This window comes from Chaetodon trifascialis, chromosome 2 (assembly GCF_039877785.1).
Source record: "Chaetodon trifascialis isolate fChaTrf1 chromosome 2, fChaTrf1.hap1, whole genome shotgun sequence".
Taxonomy (NCBI): Eukaryota; Metazoa; Chordata; class Actinopteri; order Chaetodontiformes; family Chaetodontidae; genus Chaetodon; species Chaetodon trifascialis.
In genome coordinates this window covers 13144903-13161909 of record NC_092057.1, presented here as the reverse complement: position 1 = coordinate 13161909, position 17007 = coordinate 13144903, and the positions used below count along the sequence as shown (strand labels likewise).

At 41.1% G+C, this 17007-nt stretch overlaps 1 protein-coding gene across 3 annotated transcripts; it reads right to left on the bottom strand.

The window, feature by feature from the left end:
- Positions 1 to 2989: 2989 nt before the first annotated feature.
- Positions 2990 to 13841, bottom strand: ankrd49 (ankyrin repeat domain 49). 3 transcript variants are annotated; one of them, XM_070981456.1, is made up of 3 exons: positions 13748 to 13841; positions 11823 to 12047; positions 2990 to 5812 (listed from the first exon to the last, which is right to left on the bottom strand). In XM_070981456.1, exons 2-3 carry the CDS (start codon positions 12039 to 12041, stop codon positions 5336 to 5338), a joined length of 696 nt encoding a protein of 231 aa, XP_070837557.1. In that variant the 5' UTR covers positions 12042 to 12047; positions 13748 to 13841; the 3' UTR covers positions 2990 to 5335. The 3 variants fall into 3 exon arrangements, with proteins under 3 accessions (XP_070837557.1, XP_070837549.1, XP_070837567.1); XM_070981448.1 differs by having other exon boundaries at positions 13661 to 13758; XM_070981466.1 differs by lacking the exon at positions 13748 to 13841 and adding an exon at positions 13714 to 13747.
- Between the last annotated feature and the right edge of the window lie 3166 nt (positions 13842 to 17007).

The window sequence follows — 17007 nt, the reverse complement described above, 5'->3', positions numbered from 1 at the left end:
AAAAGCAGGATATTTCCCTCGGGGTTTGGTAGAGACCAAAAACAGAGCTAAAAGAGAGTGAATACTGCACTTACATATTGTTTAACGTATGACCTGAACCCCAGCCATGACCACTGAACATGCTTTAGTTTTTGTCTTAAGTTTAACATAATCTTCTGTCTTTTTTACTGTCTATCTGTTCTACTTTGTTTTGTTTTTTTTTTTAAATCAGAAAAAGCTTTATTGCCAAACACGGTTTTACACATATGAGGAATTTGCTTTGGTGAGGTTGGTGCATGACACATCTATTAAAAAGAAGCTATTAGAAAAGTAAATATATAACAGTAAGTAAAAAATATAACAATGAGTAAAAAATATAACAATAAGTAAAAAATATAACAATATAAATATATATACACAAGTCTGTTTTTTTTTTGTTTTGTTTTTTTTACAGAAGCACAGTCTGTTTTTTTCAAAAGGAAGTCCAAGCAGAGTGTTAATGTAACACATAGGGTTATGGTTATGGCAGTGTCAATGTGACAAGTAGAGGCAGAGGTGGAGTGTGAGGAGTGTCGGGGGGGGGTTCCGGGCCTTCTTAATAAGGCCGAGGAGCCTGGAAAAAACTGTTCTTGTGGCGTGAGGTTTTTGTCCTGATGGACCGCAGCCTCCTGCCAGAGGGGAGTGTCTCAAAGAGTTTATGTCCGGGGTGGGAGGGATCAGCCACAATCTTTCCTGCACGCCTCAGGGTCCTGGAGGCGTGCAGGTCCTGGAGAGATGGGAGATTGCAGCCGATCACCTTCTCTGCAGACGTAATGACACGCTGCAGTCTGCCCTTGTCCTTGGCAGTGGCAGCAGCATACCAGATGGTGATGGAGGAGCTGAGGATGGACTCAATGATGGCTGTGTAGAAGTGCACCATCATTGTCTTTCGCAGATTGAATTTCTTCAGCTACCGTAGGAAGTACATCCTCTGCTGTGCTTTCTTGATGAGGGAGCTGATGTTCGGCTCCCACTTGAGGTCCTGGGAGATGATAGTTCCCAGGAAGCAGAAAGACTCCACAGTGTCAATAGTGGAATCACAGAGGGTGATGGGGGCAGGTGAGGCTGAGTTTTTCCTGAAGTCCACAACCATCTCCACTGTCTTTAGAGCGTTGAGCTCTAGGTTGCACTTTAATAATCCCCAAGGGGAAAATTAATTTGCCACCAAGACACATCACACAACAACATACAATCAGCAGGACAATAGATGCATCGAGACAGGGCACAGTACAACATGCAATCATGCAATCAACAGGACAGATAGATAAGTACAACATACACTACAGCAACACACAAACAGGTGTACCACATAGACACTGACAGGACACAGTAATCACAGCAAAACCAAAACATAAATAACAACATCATAAAATAGTCAACAGCTCTTATAGAGTCTGATTGCTGTGGGAACAAAGGACCTTCTAAATCTCTCAGTGGAGCATTTGGGTTGGAGGAGCCTTTGACTCCTACCACTCATAGCGAAGATGCTATGCAAAGGATGGTCATCCCTTGACAACACACTCCTCATCTTCCTCATCACCCTCTTTTCTACTATTTCCTCTACAGAACTTGGGCATGAGCCAATGATGGAGCCTGCCTTCCTTATGAGTTTGTTCAGCCTGTTCCTGTCCTCAACAGTTAGGCTACCACCCCAACACACAACAGCATAAAAAAGGACACTTTCCAGTATTCCATGATAAAATATGTTTTAAATAGGCCTGCCCATATCAAATGACCTCAGTTTCCTAAGAAAAAATAGTCTAGACTGGGCCTAAGACTGGGATTTAAGATTAAAACAGAAAGCTTTTTAGCTAAAATGTGTGGCTGTAGAGTATTAAAAACACTAGAAAAATCAAAAAACATTATTCTCACAGATGCAGCAATCAGCTCTAAATGACTGTGCACCCTGTCCAACAAGTAAAGGAGTGCATCATCTGTACCTACGCCCTCCCTATATGCAAACTGAAGTGGGACCTGAAAGGCACTGACCTGTGACCTCAGGTGCTCCAGCAGAGTCCTCTCAAAACATTTCATTACATGTGAGGTTAACGAAATGTTATGAGAATGTTAAATCTTTTTTTTTTCTTTTCTTTTCTTTATATTCTGCCACTGTGACAAGTGAATTTCCCCAGTGTGGGATAAGTAAAGTCTCATCTTAAACCTACATTACATCCAACCCCAGGCTGAGTTGAAGCCCTCAATTGGGAAAAAAATGTCCTCACTCGCAGGGTTCAAGTCAGATTGGTTCTCACAAAGACAGAGGGAAAAAAAGAGCCCACTCACACACACATAAGTACAGAAAGCAGCAGAGGGACACTGGGGACTCGTCATGGATGTGCACCACACATAAAAGTCAGCTATGTGTTATCACAGTATGTGTGATGCCAACCATTAAACGCTCATTTACTCGGTCAGAGTACGGAGGGAGGAAAATTGAAGTAAGACAAATCAACAGCTTGTAACATGTTCACTGAAGCATTTGAAGCTTGTGTATGTTGAGGAGAATAAATGTCTGTCTTTTCTGTCAGTGTACGTGGAGAGTGTATTCAATGAGCTGGGAACAATTCTCCCATCTCCAGGCCGTGATGCCTGAAACTGGTCAAGACTTGAAGGCTCCCCTCTTGGCCTGGAGTGACTGAATCATCTCTTATATTTCTATGTTTGAATTTACTTTGTGCAGCCACTCTCATCACATTAATCAAGATGTTAGATGGTGCTAAAAGATGGAATAAACTGCTAATTCAATTGCTAGATAGGTCAAGACGCCATAGTCAAAGTTGAAATTCATCCAAAAACAGAGTTTCCTCTGTATGAGCCCGGGGTCTTCCACCTGCAGGCTGGCTTTCCTCTCTGAATAAACAATCAGTATAAACTGAAAGGGATAAAGCAAATTAAGCGGAAATTTCCTCTCTATATAAAACATTTCACTTTTACTTAACACTAAAACTTTAATCAGCAGTCACTTGTCCATGTTAGCAAAGCCACACACTCTATTTATTAATGAAATAAGCAAAAATTACAAAGTGACAACAAGCCTAAACAATATAAGATGGTCTAATAATACCTGAATCCCACTTTAAGAGTTCATTATCTGTTTATGGTAACATCTTACTTCACAAGTCCTATAACTTGCTCCCACATTTACACCTACAGGACGTTTTCTGGACAGGATGATGTCATTTTTGCACTAATTATGAGGAAACAGAGACAATGTCCTATGACAGTACACAGAGTTAATCAGCCCTCATTCATGAGCTTTTGAGTCGGTCCTCACTTGCAAAGTCACATCTTGGTACAAATTCCTTTCTCCTAGAAACAAACCAGAACTTTCTTGGATCATGGAGCAGGCCCCACGAGGCCCTTAGATCTGTCAGATGTCAGGGCTGTCAGATCTCTTGATAGGTGGTACAGTCTCCACCAGGTGAGCTGGCGGGGTGCCCGTAACTTCACTTCATAAATACAATGAAATGGCATTACATAAAGGAAGCCTATGGCTGCACAGCAGGGGCTTCCTGCAAATCAGTCTTTGGCATTAACTCTGAGAAAAAAAAAAAATTGCATGAAACTCCCCCACAGGGCAGAGGCTCCCTGCAGGCAGGGAGGTCTTTATTCATTTTTTCCATCATCCATCCATCCATTTTCTATACCGTGTATCCCTTTCGGGGTTGCAGGGGTGCAGGAGCCTATCCCAGCTGTCAACGGGTGAGAGGTGGGGTACACCCTGGACCGGTCGCCAGTCGATCGCAGGGCAACAGACAAGACAAACAACCATTCACACTCACACTCACACTTAGGGGCAGTTTTTGTCACCAATTAACCTAATGAGCATGTGGGAGGAAGCCGGAGTACCCAAAGTACCGGAAGGACATGCAAGCTTCGCACAGAAAGGCCCCGCCTGGGGATCGTACCGGCAACATTGCTGTGAGGCACGCACACTACCTGCTGCGCCACCATGCTGCCCCCTTTTTCCATCATTTTATATGAAAAAGATTCTTATTCAAAATAAGTTCTGGACAAACTGTACCTACCAAACACACACACACACACTTCCTCTCTACACAACTGAAGTATCGTCTGAGTTTAACTCATAGTTTATTGTGAATATGATGAGAGAAACAAGTGTGCTCGTTTTTCAAAAAAAAAAAGATACAGGATGTAAAGGGAATATTATTCCAAATATACGCCATTCAGTTATTATGAAGCTTTAATAGAAAACATGCACTGTCTTGAGACCATGGACTTGAACTGAAGAGGGGAGCACTGGGACACCACTGCGTGGATGAGGTTTGTTGACCTTAAGGAGTTTTCAATTCATGAGGGTGGCTCTCCTTTAACCCTGCCTGATCACCATGGTAACTTATGCTGCACACCTAATCTTCTCCAGAGGGGTTGTTGTTCAGTTTTGGTTTTATTTTGGCAATATCAAGCACCACCCTTTTACCTATCCTTTTCCTGATAATATTCAGGAAAATGAGGATATGGGAGTGATTTGAATTCTCTGCATTGTGCTGTGGTTTCTTGCCAGGGGAACCTGCATGGATTCAGTTGGCGATGGTGATGCATCACTGCCAAGTCCAATTTACACTGATGGTGTTGCAGCTAATTAGAACACTGATAAAAAAAATTGATTAGTCTGCTGATATTTATCGCGAGTAATATTCAATCAGTAAAAATGGATTTCACTTAAATTTGCCTAAAAACTGAAGTGATTATCCTTCACAGTGGAACTGAGGCAGACCTAAATGCACTGTATCAAGTTTATAGCTCAAGATCTTTTAAATGTTCAGCTGTCAACCTATAAATAAATGGGAGGCACTGAGAATACATTGAGTGGTAAAACACATACTGTATATTAACTAGTGAAATTCGATGATTAGCCGTTTTCTGCCGTCATTCCTCTCTTGCCTTTAGTCTTTAGCCAATAGTCTTTTATAGTCTTCATGGCCCTCCATCACAATGTCCTGTTCCTTTTGAGTGAAGTAGGCGACACACGTTCTGTACATTCACTCGATGCAACACATGCACCGTTTAATGGGAATGTGCACAGAGCCTGATGAAGAAAGCCTGGGCTGTCAAAGAAAGTTGATCACCACCATAGTGACACCCAGCATCTCTGACTGTGTGTGGGGGGGCATATTCACATTCTGCTCATGTTATAAATACAAGTTCATGTAATGAATGGCAGCTTGTACAATTTTCATGTTTACGTCTTTTCTGTGTACAACATCTGCAAAACAGTTTCATGGAGCTGCTGTTTATTGCACTTGCAACGGGTAAAAAGGTAAATGTGAGAATTTGTGTGCACCTGAGCTTTCATTCACAACATTGGCACCACGTTGACACAGTCTTCCGCCATCTCAAACAGGAAGTGATGTGGGCCACTGCGTCGGGCCACCTCACTGGCCGTCTCCCCGCTGCTGCTGCGGAGCCCCGGCTTCAGGTGTCGCTGAGAGAGGAGAAGCTCTAGAGTGTGAGCGGAGTCCGTTTTTAGGGAGCTGGTGTGGGAAGCAGCCAGGTGTAGTGCCGTGAGGCCACCGTTGGTCTGGGCGTTCAGTTCGGCTCCATGTTGCAGGAGGAGACTCGCCACCCTGACACGGCTCCAGCGGCAGGCGCTGTGAAGGGGCGTCCAGCCGTCGATGGTGCGAGGGTTAACCTTTGACCCAGCGGCGAGCAAAGCAGAAACCGCATCAACGTGGCCGCTGTATGCTGCGCGGTGCAGCGGAGTGTAACCGTCGTCATCGCAGCAGTGCACCAGCAAGGGATCAACACTTAACAACTTGTGGACTGTTGACAGCTGAAAGACAACCACAGAGATGCTGAAGTTCAGGAAACTACTAAATAATAGTCTTATGAGACACGTCGGACTTGAGGAAGTCTATCTCTATCTATTCTGGGAATCTTTGCCATCATTCAGTCGTGCTTATCCTGTGTAAATACATAAATAAGAACTTTAAAGCATCTTCATACATCTGCATCTGTATGAAGCCTGCAGTGAAGAACAAAAACACTGCCAAAGCAAATGCCAGTATTCTCTTCCAAGGACTATCATAAAAAAAGACACAGAGCTTCAGCATGAAGCCCAGCCATTAAAGCCTTTTTCACAAAGCAGCGTGTACTTATTGTGTATTGTGCTATGGCTTATTCATCACAAAGCACAGTAACTTCTCATCTCTTCCTCTTGTGGGTTTTTCTCATGATGCATTCGTGAAGTGGCACTCCTCAGACTCTACTGCCATTTCCCTTCACTTACATTAATGCAGCTTTGAGGAAGAATGGATTGGGAGATATTTGCTGACATTCTGCACAGTCTAAGCCTCCAATCACATAGCAGGAATGTTCTGTCCTGAAACTCAGAACAAGCAAATGTACCCTGAGAATTTTTGGCCATCCGTGGTGCCGTAGGGCAATTATTTGCCATAATATCAACTGAGCAAATCAGCAAAACAGCCCGTGGACCGACATTGCGGGCAACAGTACAGACTAATGAACACTGAGTTGGCAGGGGCTCGTTTTTGCTTAACCCAAATGAAAAAAGGGGCTCCGCTTCGTCTGCCAACACTTTAAGGGGTACTCCAGCAATTTAGCATTGCAATTCCATGAAGTTAGACTTGCAAGAGACAGATTTTTAAAGCTGGTCAAAATTGATACACCAGAGAGTGAAAATGAAAAAGAGAGACCCTGAATTTCAGTCCCCATGGCTCAATCTCGAAACACTGGATCCAAAATTTTCCAAAAGGCACATGTGGCATCTTTCAGTTGACCTGGCTCATATATATATGGCAAAGTCTTTCAACTTCCCAGACATCCCCTGTTTGAAAAGATGAAATAAATGTTTACAGCAGCATCTATGCCACCTGCTACTGTTTGATCATCAGCTGAAGCTTCATACCTGCAGCCTCTTGAGGCCTGCACTTCATTTAATTGGATTTTCCCACCTTTGCCACTACAGAACGAGTGGCATGGTCAAGTGGAGCGCTGCCCTCCAGCACACACCTGAGCATCTACATGCACGCAGCGAGCATGTAACACATATTTAGACTGGCCGCAGAGGGCGGTTATGTATATCATCAGGTTGTGACGCTGATGCACCATAAGGCAGCACAGCACCAACAGAAGATAAGACTCTAAGAGAATGTAAATGATGCAGGTTCAAAATAAGCCTTTCTTCATGGAGGGAGGAAATACTTTTAACATATTTGTACTGCAAGTTTTTGCGAGTTTCTTTCAATTGCAACTCTGATTCCCGAAAAGCTGTGACACTGTGTAAAACATGAATAAAACTGAATGTGCTAACTTATTAATCCTTTTTGACATGTACTCAATTGAATTGATTTTTGTAAAAGTATGCTCATTCTGAATTGGATTCAGCAGCACGTTTCAAACAAGTTGGGACAGGAGCAACTAAAGACTGGCCCTACGTTTACACGTAGCAGGGTATTTTGGAAAACGGATATTTTGGCCCCTCCGTTTTCAAAAATAACATCGTGCACACAACATCGTTTTCAAAAATGTTGTCGTTTACATGAACCCAGATAAATACGCCTTCGAGCGCATCATAACTATGCCAAACCTATGGGCGCATGGGCGTATAAACACAGGTCGCTCACATGACGTTAAGTATTCAGTTGTATGTTGTCATACAACATCTCTACTTTGGCCGGAGTTTTTAAAAATGATCCATTTGCGTGTAAACGAGAGGCCAAAACGCATGAAAACATATGCGTTTTCCCTAGGTGTAAACGGGGTCTGGGAAAGAGTTGGAATGCTCCAAAAACACCTGTTTGGAACATTCCACAGGTAAACAGGCTAATTGGTAACAGGTGATAGTATCATGATCGGGTCTGAAAGGGGCATCCTGGAAAGGCTCAGTCATTCACAAGCGAGGATGGAGCGAGGTTCACCACTTCGTGAACACATGATTGTAGAAAGGATATTACTGCATGGGTTCAGGAACACTTTGGAAAACTGCTGTCAGTAAACACAGTTACCTGCCAATGTTTGCATTTTGGTTTTATGTTTTACAGAGTCCCAACTGTTTTGGGTCGTGACACGGCCAGCTAAGAGCACATCTGTTGAGAAGATGCAGCTACCCTGTCATAACACCTCATGAGAATTACAGACGCACTATGTAAAAGCTCCAATTACATGACTTCCTTGAGTTCAATTTATCCTATCTGAATTATACAAAACAGTAGAACAGCTATCTATTTGGAGGACACTACCGTGAGGCTTAAATCAATCTAAATGCAAAGTCACTGCACCAGAAATAATTGCCAAGCACATACTGACATAAACTCGCAGAAATAAATAGACACCACAGACTGTTTGCAGACAAGACTGTAGATGTAATTTAGATTTTTCAACACGAGAAGAACCAACCTTCAAAAAGACAACCTGAACAACTGAAAGAATACAAAAGAGGACGTCTGATTAAATCATTCATGTTTCATTTAACCACTTCAGCATGTTCATTATAGTATATATATATATATATATATTTTTTTTTTTAAACCACCTGGCTTTCCTCTCCTACAGTCTGCTGCATGAAGGTGGTGCTTTGATGGTGTTACTTGCCGCAAGCAGCAGATGACCCCTTTTCCAAGGATTCAAAAAAGTGATGAACCGGGCTGGGGCGTGCTTGCTGTTGCCATGGTTTGTAACTTTTGAAGTTAATGAAACATAACATTGGCGGAACTTTTCATAATTAAGTTCATCAGATTATTTCAATTGGGAGGCTAATATGACGCGAACGGCTCAGGCAAGGTTAACTCAAGACATCTGCAATAATATCTGAATCAATGAAAAACTTTCATTTTGACTCATTGACTCATGCATTTGGTTTAGTTGTGTTTTTTTGGGGGGGGGGTATTTAAAATATTTCCTTTTATTTTATAGACTGGACATTAAGCACACACAGTACGTATTTGCACAGTATGTACACAAATGACAAACAAAAAGTGCTCTGCAGTGCTCTAAAGCAAACAAAACGAAAAGAAAAAAAGTGGGCAGGCATCAATAAACACAACTACACTTAACAAAAGATGCCCTTTATGTTTATCTCATCATGTCATACATCATATTGTCCACATTACACACAGGGAGTTTAAATATGACCTTGTTGCATCCCACAGTTCCTCTGGAGCCCGATCAAGCTGAAGCAGGTTGGAGTTTTTAATCTTCCAATCCACAACAATTTCCATTTAGCAGCAAGACAACCCAGTGTCTCCTAGTAAACACAGCGTAGGTGTATTTGGTCGTGCTGTGAGTATTTGTGGCACACGTGTTGTCAATTTGACGACTTTTCCTTCATTTGCATGCATTTCGTCTGTTTGCATGATTAGCTGGAGAGCAATGAGCTCGCTCGCCCACCCACAGTAGATCAGTCTGTTCAGCAACATTTGTTATAATACAATTAATCCTCTAACATATAGCAAATAGTTCACTGTGTAAATCCCACTTCATGGAGCAACGGTGTGTACTTTATTCCTAATCAGCATTCATAGCAGCCAGTCCCTCACATACACATTTATTAGGCTCTAACGGTTCTTCATCAAACGTAATAAAATGATTATATCAAAAGGAAGACACACAAACAACATCCAAGTTACAGACAGTATTAAATTATTGCTTGCAATTAATGTGCTCAAAACAGCTTTGGAGAACGCTTGTTGGGGTGAGGGCTTTGGCGAGGGAGTTACTGTGCATCCAAAGACAAACACCGCGATTAATAACTGAAGCCATTTGACATTAACTGCTCCTGTGTAGCACTTAAGTTTAATAAATAAAGTAAATTACACATGGTGGGTGTCTTAACATGCTTAAAAATTACATGTTCAAATATTAACTGCAATCATTTCACTTGGCTCTTTGACAAAAAACTGCCACGGCACTAAAAGGTGAAAGGCCTAATTGCTGTAATCATTTGCTCTGCTCAAGTGATCAGTAATTGCTCACCAACTGCATGCCAAATAAATATTCTGCCTCAATTAAAATCAGCTACTTATGCTGGTGAACTAAGCTCTTCTTCTTGATTTTTTTTCAACAATCAATTTAGATGCAGATCAACTTCTTGCCTGACATGGCAGCTCAGTGGTTAGCACTATTAAAAGCTCCTTCGTTTATGCAGCATCAGTGATGTGTTTTCATGCTTTCCATTGACCAACAGAAGTGACAAATCAGCGAACCACTGCTTAAAAACTGAACTCTGCATTTTAAAACACCCACGGTAACGGACAGGAATTCAACAAATGTCCAGTCAGTGACAGGTGGCGCAATTTGCAAGAAAAACCAGGAGAAGTGAGAGGAGAGAGAAAAGACAAAGCTGCTGACAGGTGCTGATGATGCTCAGGAATATGAGCCGTAGTGGGAACAACAGGAGAGGGGTCTAAGTGCTGTTATCTGCATGACAGCAGAGAAAAAAATTTTAATTGCATGTCATTTTATGCTGATTGGTACATCTGCTAATTAGTGGAAAAGTCAAGTCTTGGTTCGGGCAGGGGTATTAAACATGAATGCTTTTCATCATCTTTCAAAAGTCAGTGTTGGATTTCTGGTCAGACTCTTAATGGTGTTTACTCATTTGTTGATCAGACAGTAACTGATTTTAATCAGAAAGTTAGACTTGGTTTTCCTTTGAGAAGTTTGGCTTCTGATAAAAAGTACTGAAAAAGGATTGTTTTGATACCAGGTGGAAAATAATTTCAAAAGATGTCTGTTTAAATAAGGTGAAACTAGAAGCCCTGCAGTGAGGCTATTACAGAGCAGAAAACAACAGGTGAAAAAATGAAGAGACATCTTTGCTTTTCTCAGATCATTACTGCCAAGGGGCTAAACTGGGATTTTTTTTAGAAGGGTGTAGGCTTAACTTCATATTCCACGCTCCATACTTCTAATATGACCTTCATATTGCAATCAAACTTCAACCCTCCAGCAGACAACATCAAAACAAACATGGACAGCAGCAACCAGCAGCTTGTCCTGTTTATTCGCAGCTCAATGTGTACTAAAAAAACAAGTTGGGGAAAGTACTGTTTGTGTGAGATCCTGAATGGACAGGCGTGGACACAGTGGTCTGTATAGCCAACAGAGGGAATTAGAGGTGAATGAACTTTGTCAGGTAAAGCTGCTTATTTACAGGTAAATTTCTCCCTCAGACAAGACACAAATATCACGACTGGCCACTCATATCATGTCACAAATATCAAACATGTTTTTTAAAAAGGTCTATGAGAACGTCTGGCAGCATCTGGATCTGTAGACTTAAGATTAGGATCTTTAAATATCACACATTATATGATTTTATCTGCCGACTGTCAACACCCAGACAACTACTGACCAAGTCCAACTTGGTGCGATCAGCCCGGATTATATTCACAATCAGCTCGACAGTCGTAATGTGACGCCTTTAGATATTTAAGGTGCAGCACTCTCAGCTCATAATATTCCACATATGACGTGTGGGAGAACCTCTGGGAAGCACTGCATCTCTCTCTACAAGTTAGACGGACTGCTGACTGTGTTTATTCCAGCTGGTCACAAAAATATTGTGCTGAATCTTTTTTATAAAATTTCAGTACTGGAATTGCTTTTAGGTTATTTCAGATTTTGAAGAGACAAGGTGGGAAAGACAATGACAATGTGGACAGAGAACAGGAAGTCTACTTAAAATGACTGCATGGTTTTGATCCTGCAGCAGTCATCTGAGGCTCCTCAAGCCCAATTTAACCCCTTCTTACTGCTACTGGAGCAACACGGGTAACGTTTCCGAGTTCTGAGGGCGGCGCCAGTACAAATAAATCACTTACGCGATTGTTTTCCGCTGCCCACAGAACGAGCTCTTTTGGGCTGTCTTTGAGAGCTTCTTCTTTTTCGAGATACCACTCCTCACTGTGGTCCCCCTCCTCCTCTTCCACCTCTTCCTCCTCGTCCTTGCTTCCAGTCCACAGGCTGCTGGCCCCTCGGGGGATCAGGTGTCCATGTGTATTCAGAAGCTCAAGCTGGTTGAAATCTTCAGGAAACTCCATCACTTGCTGTTTTTGTCAGAGAATACACGGCATAGAAAGACAAAGAATTAGACATATATGCTGGCTGAGATGGTATAGCAGGCTGTTGAAAACTGAACAATTTAGTGGTTTATTAACCACGGTTTCAATGTGAAACAATGTCCCACTGATAATATCAATGTACCGTTATTTTCTATCTCGTGTCTTGTGCACATCAAATAGATTTTAAATCACCGTCCCTGAAAAACTCAACTGCCTCAAGATGTCTTTGTTACTCTTTGTTAGCAGCTATTTGTTACTTTGAATCTGAATAAGGACAGACAGACAGACGGCCTTTTAAAATCTAGTCTTAAACTTTTATTTCGGTTCAGTTCTTTCACACCTGGTGGAACGTCTCACAATGAATTATCTTAACTGGAAGCTTCAGGGCATTCAACTGGACTTAACTGGAAACATGTTAGTAACATAATTATGTATAAAAAGAGCATCCCAGAGAGGTTGAGCCTTTCTGAATCAAAAATGGGGAGGAGTTCATCAGTATGTGACAGATGGTGCTGGCAAAGTGTGAAAGAATTATATTTCTCAGCATAAAATTACAAAGGATTTGGGGATTTCATTGTCTACGGTACAGAGTCATTAAAAGATTAAGAGAATCTGAAGAAATGTCTGTATGTGATAAACAAGGCCGAAAAAAACAATATTGGATTGGCGTGATCTTCAGGTCTCAGACGGCACTGCACTGAAAACACAGTTCTGTAGTGGACATGACAGCATCCACAAATGCAAGGTGAAACTCTACCATGCAAAGAGAAAACCACATATAAACAGATAGAGTAGACTATGTCTTTTTCAGGGAAGGCCTTGCTTATTTTAGCAAGACAATGCAAAACCACATTGTGCACGTATTACAACAGCATGCTCCATATTAAAAATGGTCTGGGTGCTAAACCGGCCTGCCTGAAGTCCTGACTTGAGCAGCTGAAATTGTACATCAAGCAAGAATGAGAAAACATTCCACTTTCAAAATGACATCAGCTGGTGACATCAGCTCATGTTGGTAAAAGAAGAGGTGATGCAGCAGAGCCTATCATTATGGATTATGAGTAAAATCCTGACCTGCTCGACTTGCAGTGTCCTGAGACAACTTCAGATTGAGAATTGGCACAATATAAATAAAGCTGAATTAACTGAAGCCTCCAAAATCGCTAACAGTTATGAAGTTGAACACTAAACTACAAACCGCAGAGCTATTGTAGCACAGTAGCTAGTAAATTAGTGTAGGCTAACTTATCATTAGTTTTAGCTGGCTAGCTTTCTTTCTAATGACCTGGTAACTGCGTATAAAGTACTGTAGTCATCCTGAGGAAAGACGAATAGACTGTCGCGTACAATAAACGCAAGTTTGACGTTGCATTCAATCAATGTAGCCGCACTTTATGGCATTTACGTTACCGTAGACGGAACATACTGTAACGTTAGCCTAACTTCTAATTTTGCTGTTACATTTGAAGCCAACAGCCAAAGTCCATTTACGCTGATATTACATACAACGGTTTACGTTACTACACTAGTTGTAATGTACGTTAACGATACAAATAGCAGGTAAAACACCAGCGTTGGCGGTAACTGGTACACGTAACTGTTGAAATCTGTTGTTTAAGCAACATTTCCGTGTCAAAACAATACTTCTCACATACTCCAGAGACTAAAAGCCAACACAATCTCACCCTCTGCTTCCACTTTTGCGCGTCACGACAAACCGACTGTGGTGAAGGCACATGGGATATATAGTCCTTTTTCCGCTTAGCTTTAAAGACACAGATTGTTAAAAGACAGCATTACCCAAACTGCTTCGCTGTTGTTGATGTCTTCTTCTTAGACTTAATTTCTGGTACTATAGATGCTGGACTCGCCGGCTTCTGCCATCTACCGGTCTTTATCCGAAGTGATGCCTGGCAGAAAATCGTATTGCAAGGAAAGATACAGCTGGCTATGTATCAAGTGTATAGTGATGTCTTTGTGCTCTATACCTCCAAATGTATCTTAATGTATACATAGATCCATTATAACACTAATTCATCAAAAGAATACATCATCTTTTGTTCAGACGGCAGATGGAGACTTCATTTAGTTTTATAGTACTGATGTCTAAGTAAAAACACTGCTTCCACCCCAGTTATCTCATCCTGAGGGGATTTGCATGGAGAGTAAATCCATCAGCAACAGAAAAGGAAGACACAGGCTCAGGCCCTAATTAGACAGCATTAGACTACATCAGTAAGTGCACTCTGTCGGCTAGAGTCACTCTGCCATCTTTTAACCAGAAAAATTACAGCTGCTTCACAATAACAGAAACAAAATGTGCTGCTTGAACACTGTACTCTGCAGGTGATTTTGTCCTAATAATCCCTGTGTTTTCATATGCACTCATGAAAGACTGCAAGCCCTGATGTGACTGATTTCCAGCGTGTAGTGCATGCTTTCTCTTTAATAGCACTTTCTGCTGGAATTTGGTGCAATTTTCCATGGGCTAATTACATTCAAAAAAATAATATTAAACTAAACAGAACAACCACACTTCAGTAATTACTTTAGTTCACAAAGTGTTCATATACTACCACCTTTGTCAGCCTCTATAACCGTAGACTGTAGACATTGTAGTTTGTATGATGGAAAAGTCCTCCAAACACCTACTTTTAAACAAGGTGTTTAAATTAAGCAGCAGCTATAACCATTTAAATGTACTTACTGTCCCCCTATGATTATTAGTGGTGGTCATGTTGTTGAGCTGCTGAGCACCCTTGACCCTGATTAGCACTCAAAACCCACGCACAAACACTGATGACATCTTTTGAAGAGGCTATTTTGAAGCTGGTGGGAAAAGAAGAACAACTTGAATTTCTGAAATCCCTTGAAGCGATTCTCATCCCTGACCAGAGGAGCATGAGCCAGATCTCATGTCACTGAACAGGAGCATTATGATGAAGTAAGCCCACCATCCGTGTGTCTGTCATGAGTTAGACACGGTGGCCACACTGGAAGAAAAAAACCATCCACGGGGCTTCGTAACAGTACAGCTGTAATGACACTCCTGATCCTTGTTACGGTAGTGTCTTATTATTTTCCCCCACTTGAAGGATGGTGAGAGCTCAAATCCAGCATCAGTGAATCATCGTGCTCATACTGGTTAGAGACTCCATCACATATAATACTCAGACCTGCAGATCCCAGACAGCAGATCAACATATATCTGCCAGCATGTTATAATAAGCCTCACTGGAAAGTCAAAAAGCACATGTAAATGACTACAGATTTGGCATTACATAAATGTGAAAAATACTGAATTATTGATGTGAGTAGTGAACAACTGGTCCCCATGTTCTCACACTGTCCACACTTCCTTTTCTCATCATTTATTATTTAAGCATGGATTAAGATAACAGACATTTGTGTAATGTGTGAATGAATCTCACACTATCATAGTCATTGATTTTATTTTCCCCACAGGAATTATTATGTGTTCACTTCACGTGGTTTAAAGTTGTTACAGATGGCGATAGGGGATTGTGATCATCAGTGATGAATCCCTTAATTCATTCTAAATAATAATTTGTATTATTCACATCGTGCTCAGGACGGAAGACACTTTTCATATCCAGTTATAGTGCAGCGAATTTATAGAAAACACCCAGCAGCAGGCAACCAAACCTTTGACATGGATCATCAATATACACAGTTCATATGTGTATATGTGTGTGTGTGTGTGTGTGTGTGTGTGTGTATAGGCGGTATAGATAATGGATATATATATATATATATATATATATATATATATATATATATATATATATATATATATATATATATATATATATATATATATATATATATATATATATATATATATATATATATATATATATATATATATATATTCATTCCTTCACTATTCAAGCACTTTCCAGATGTGAATTAAATTCACATCTGGAAAGATGTTAAATAATTAAATAATTTGATTACAACTCTTCTCTACCCCCCCAGACTATCAAAACAAGTAACAACAAAAATGATTTCAAGGTTCAAGAGATCACAGTGAAGACCTTGGTGTGAGCTGAGCTTCAGACGGAAGTATCAGTCGCTCCGGTTTTCATTTTCTACGACAGAGGCACAATCACAGTTAGTGGTCTCTTCACATTTGTCCCTTCACAGCAGCAGCTGCCATCTGTCCCTTCACCAATGAATGTGAAAATCAAAATGAAGCTTAACAGTTTTTTACACACACCCCTCAATGTTGAATCCACCTTTTTAAAATGATCCATACAGACAAAGCTGTGGGACACTTTTCAATGTTTTGACCCCAAATGCATTAAAATGAGTAAATCTTTCATATTTGAGTAATTATTTTCTCACTCAAACTCAACCACAACCAGAACTCTGTGTAATTACGCTTTTTTTTTCCATGTTTACTTTGTTTCTGTTGGAAAAGCAGGACAGGATTCTTCTCCTCATGGAGGTGGAAAGTTAATGACCACCAGCCACGTGGTCAGATGTTCCTCTGGGACACAATGAATGCTGAATGTTTGGCAGCACTGTGATATTTATCAGATCTCTTGCTATGCTTCAAGTGTGCATAATGAAAAAACGGTAATATATGTCATGATTTCTCAAGAGTAGACAAGATGGTGTTGAAACTTAAGCTTTTAAGCTGGCTTCTGTGTCAGTAACTTTACTCCTGATGTTGTGGATTTAAATATCACTGAATAAATGAATCACAGACTGGCTTAATTGGTTTGCAAAAGGTACTCACATCCAAACACAGATGCTCTCCATCAGGGCCGCTCAAGTCTCTTCAGGGCCATAGGGCAAAAAACAAAACAAAAAAAAAACCTCCTCTTCCCACCTACTTCCATGCATGAAGGCCCCAAGGGGCCCTGAGCTCATTTCCATTGCTGTATATTACTTGACTGATTGCATATTGCATGGATCC

Bases quoted from the DNA above. Each gene is read 5' to 3' on its own strand.
- ankrd49 (XM_070981448.1), bottom strand. From the start codon at position 13,687: ATGTTGCTTAAACAACAGATTTCAACA. The intron at 12,048-13,660 runs GTTACGTGTACC...TGACAAAAACAG, and splicing joins TTAAACAACAGATTTCAACA to CAAGTGATGGAGTTTCCTGA. The intron at 5,813-11,822 runs GTAAGTGATTTA...GTTGTCTTTCAG, and splicing joins GGGCAGCGGAAAACAATCGC to CTGTCAACAGTCCACAAGTT.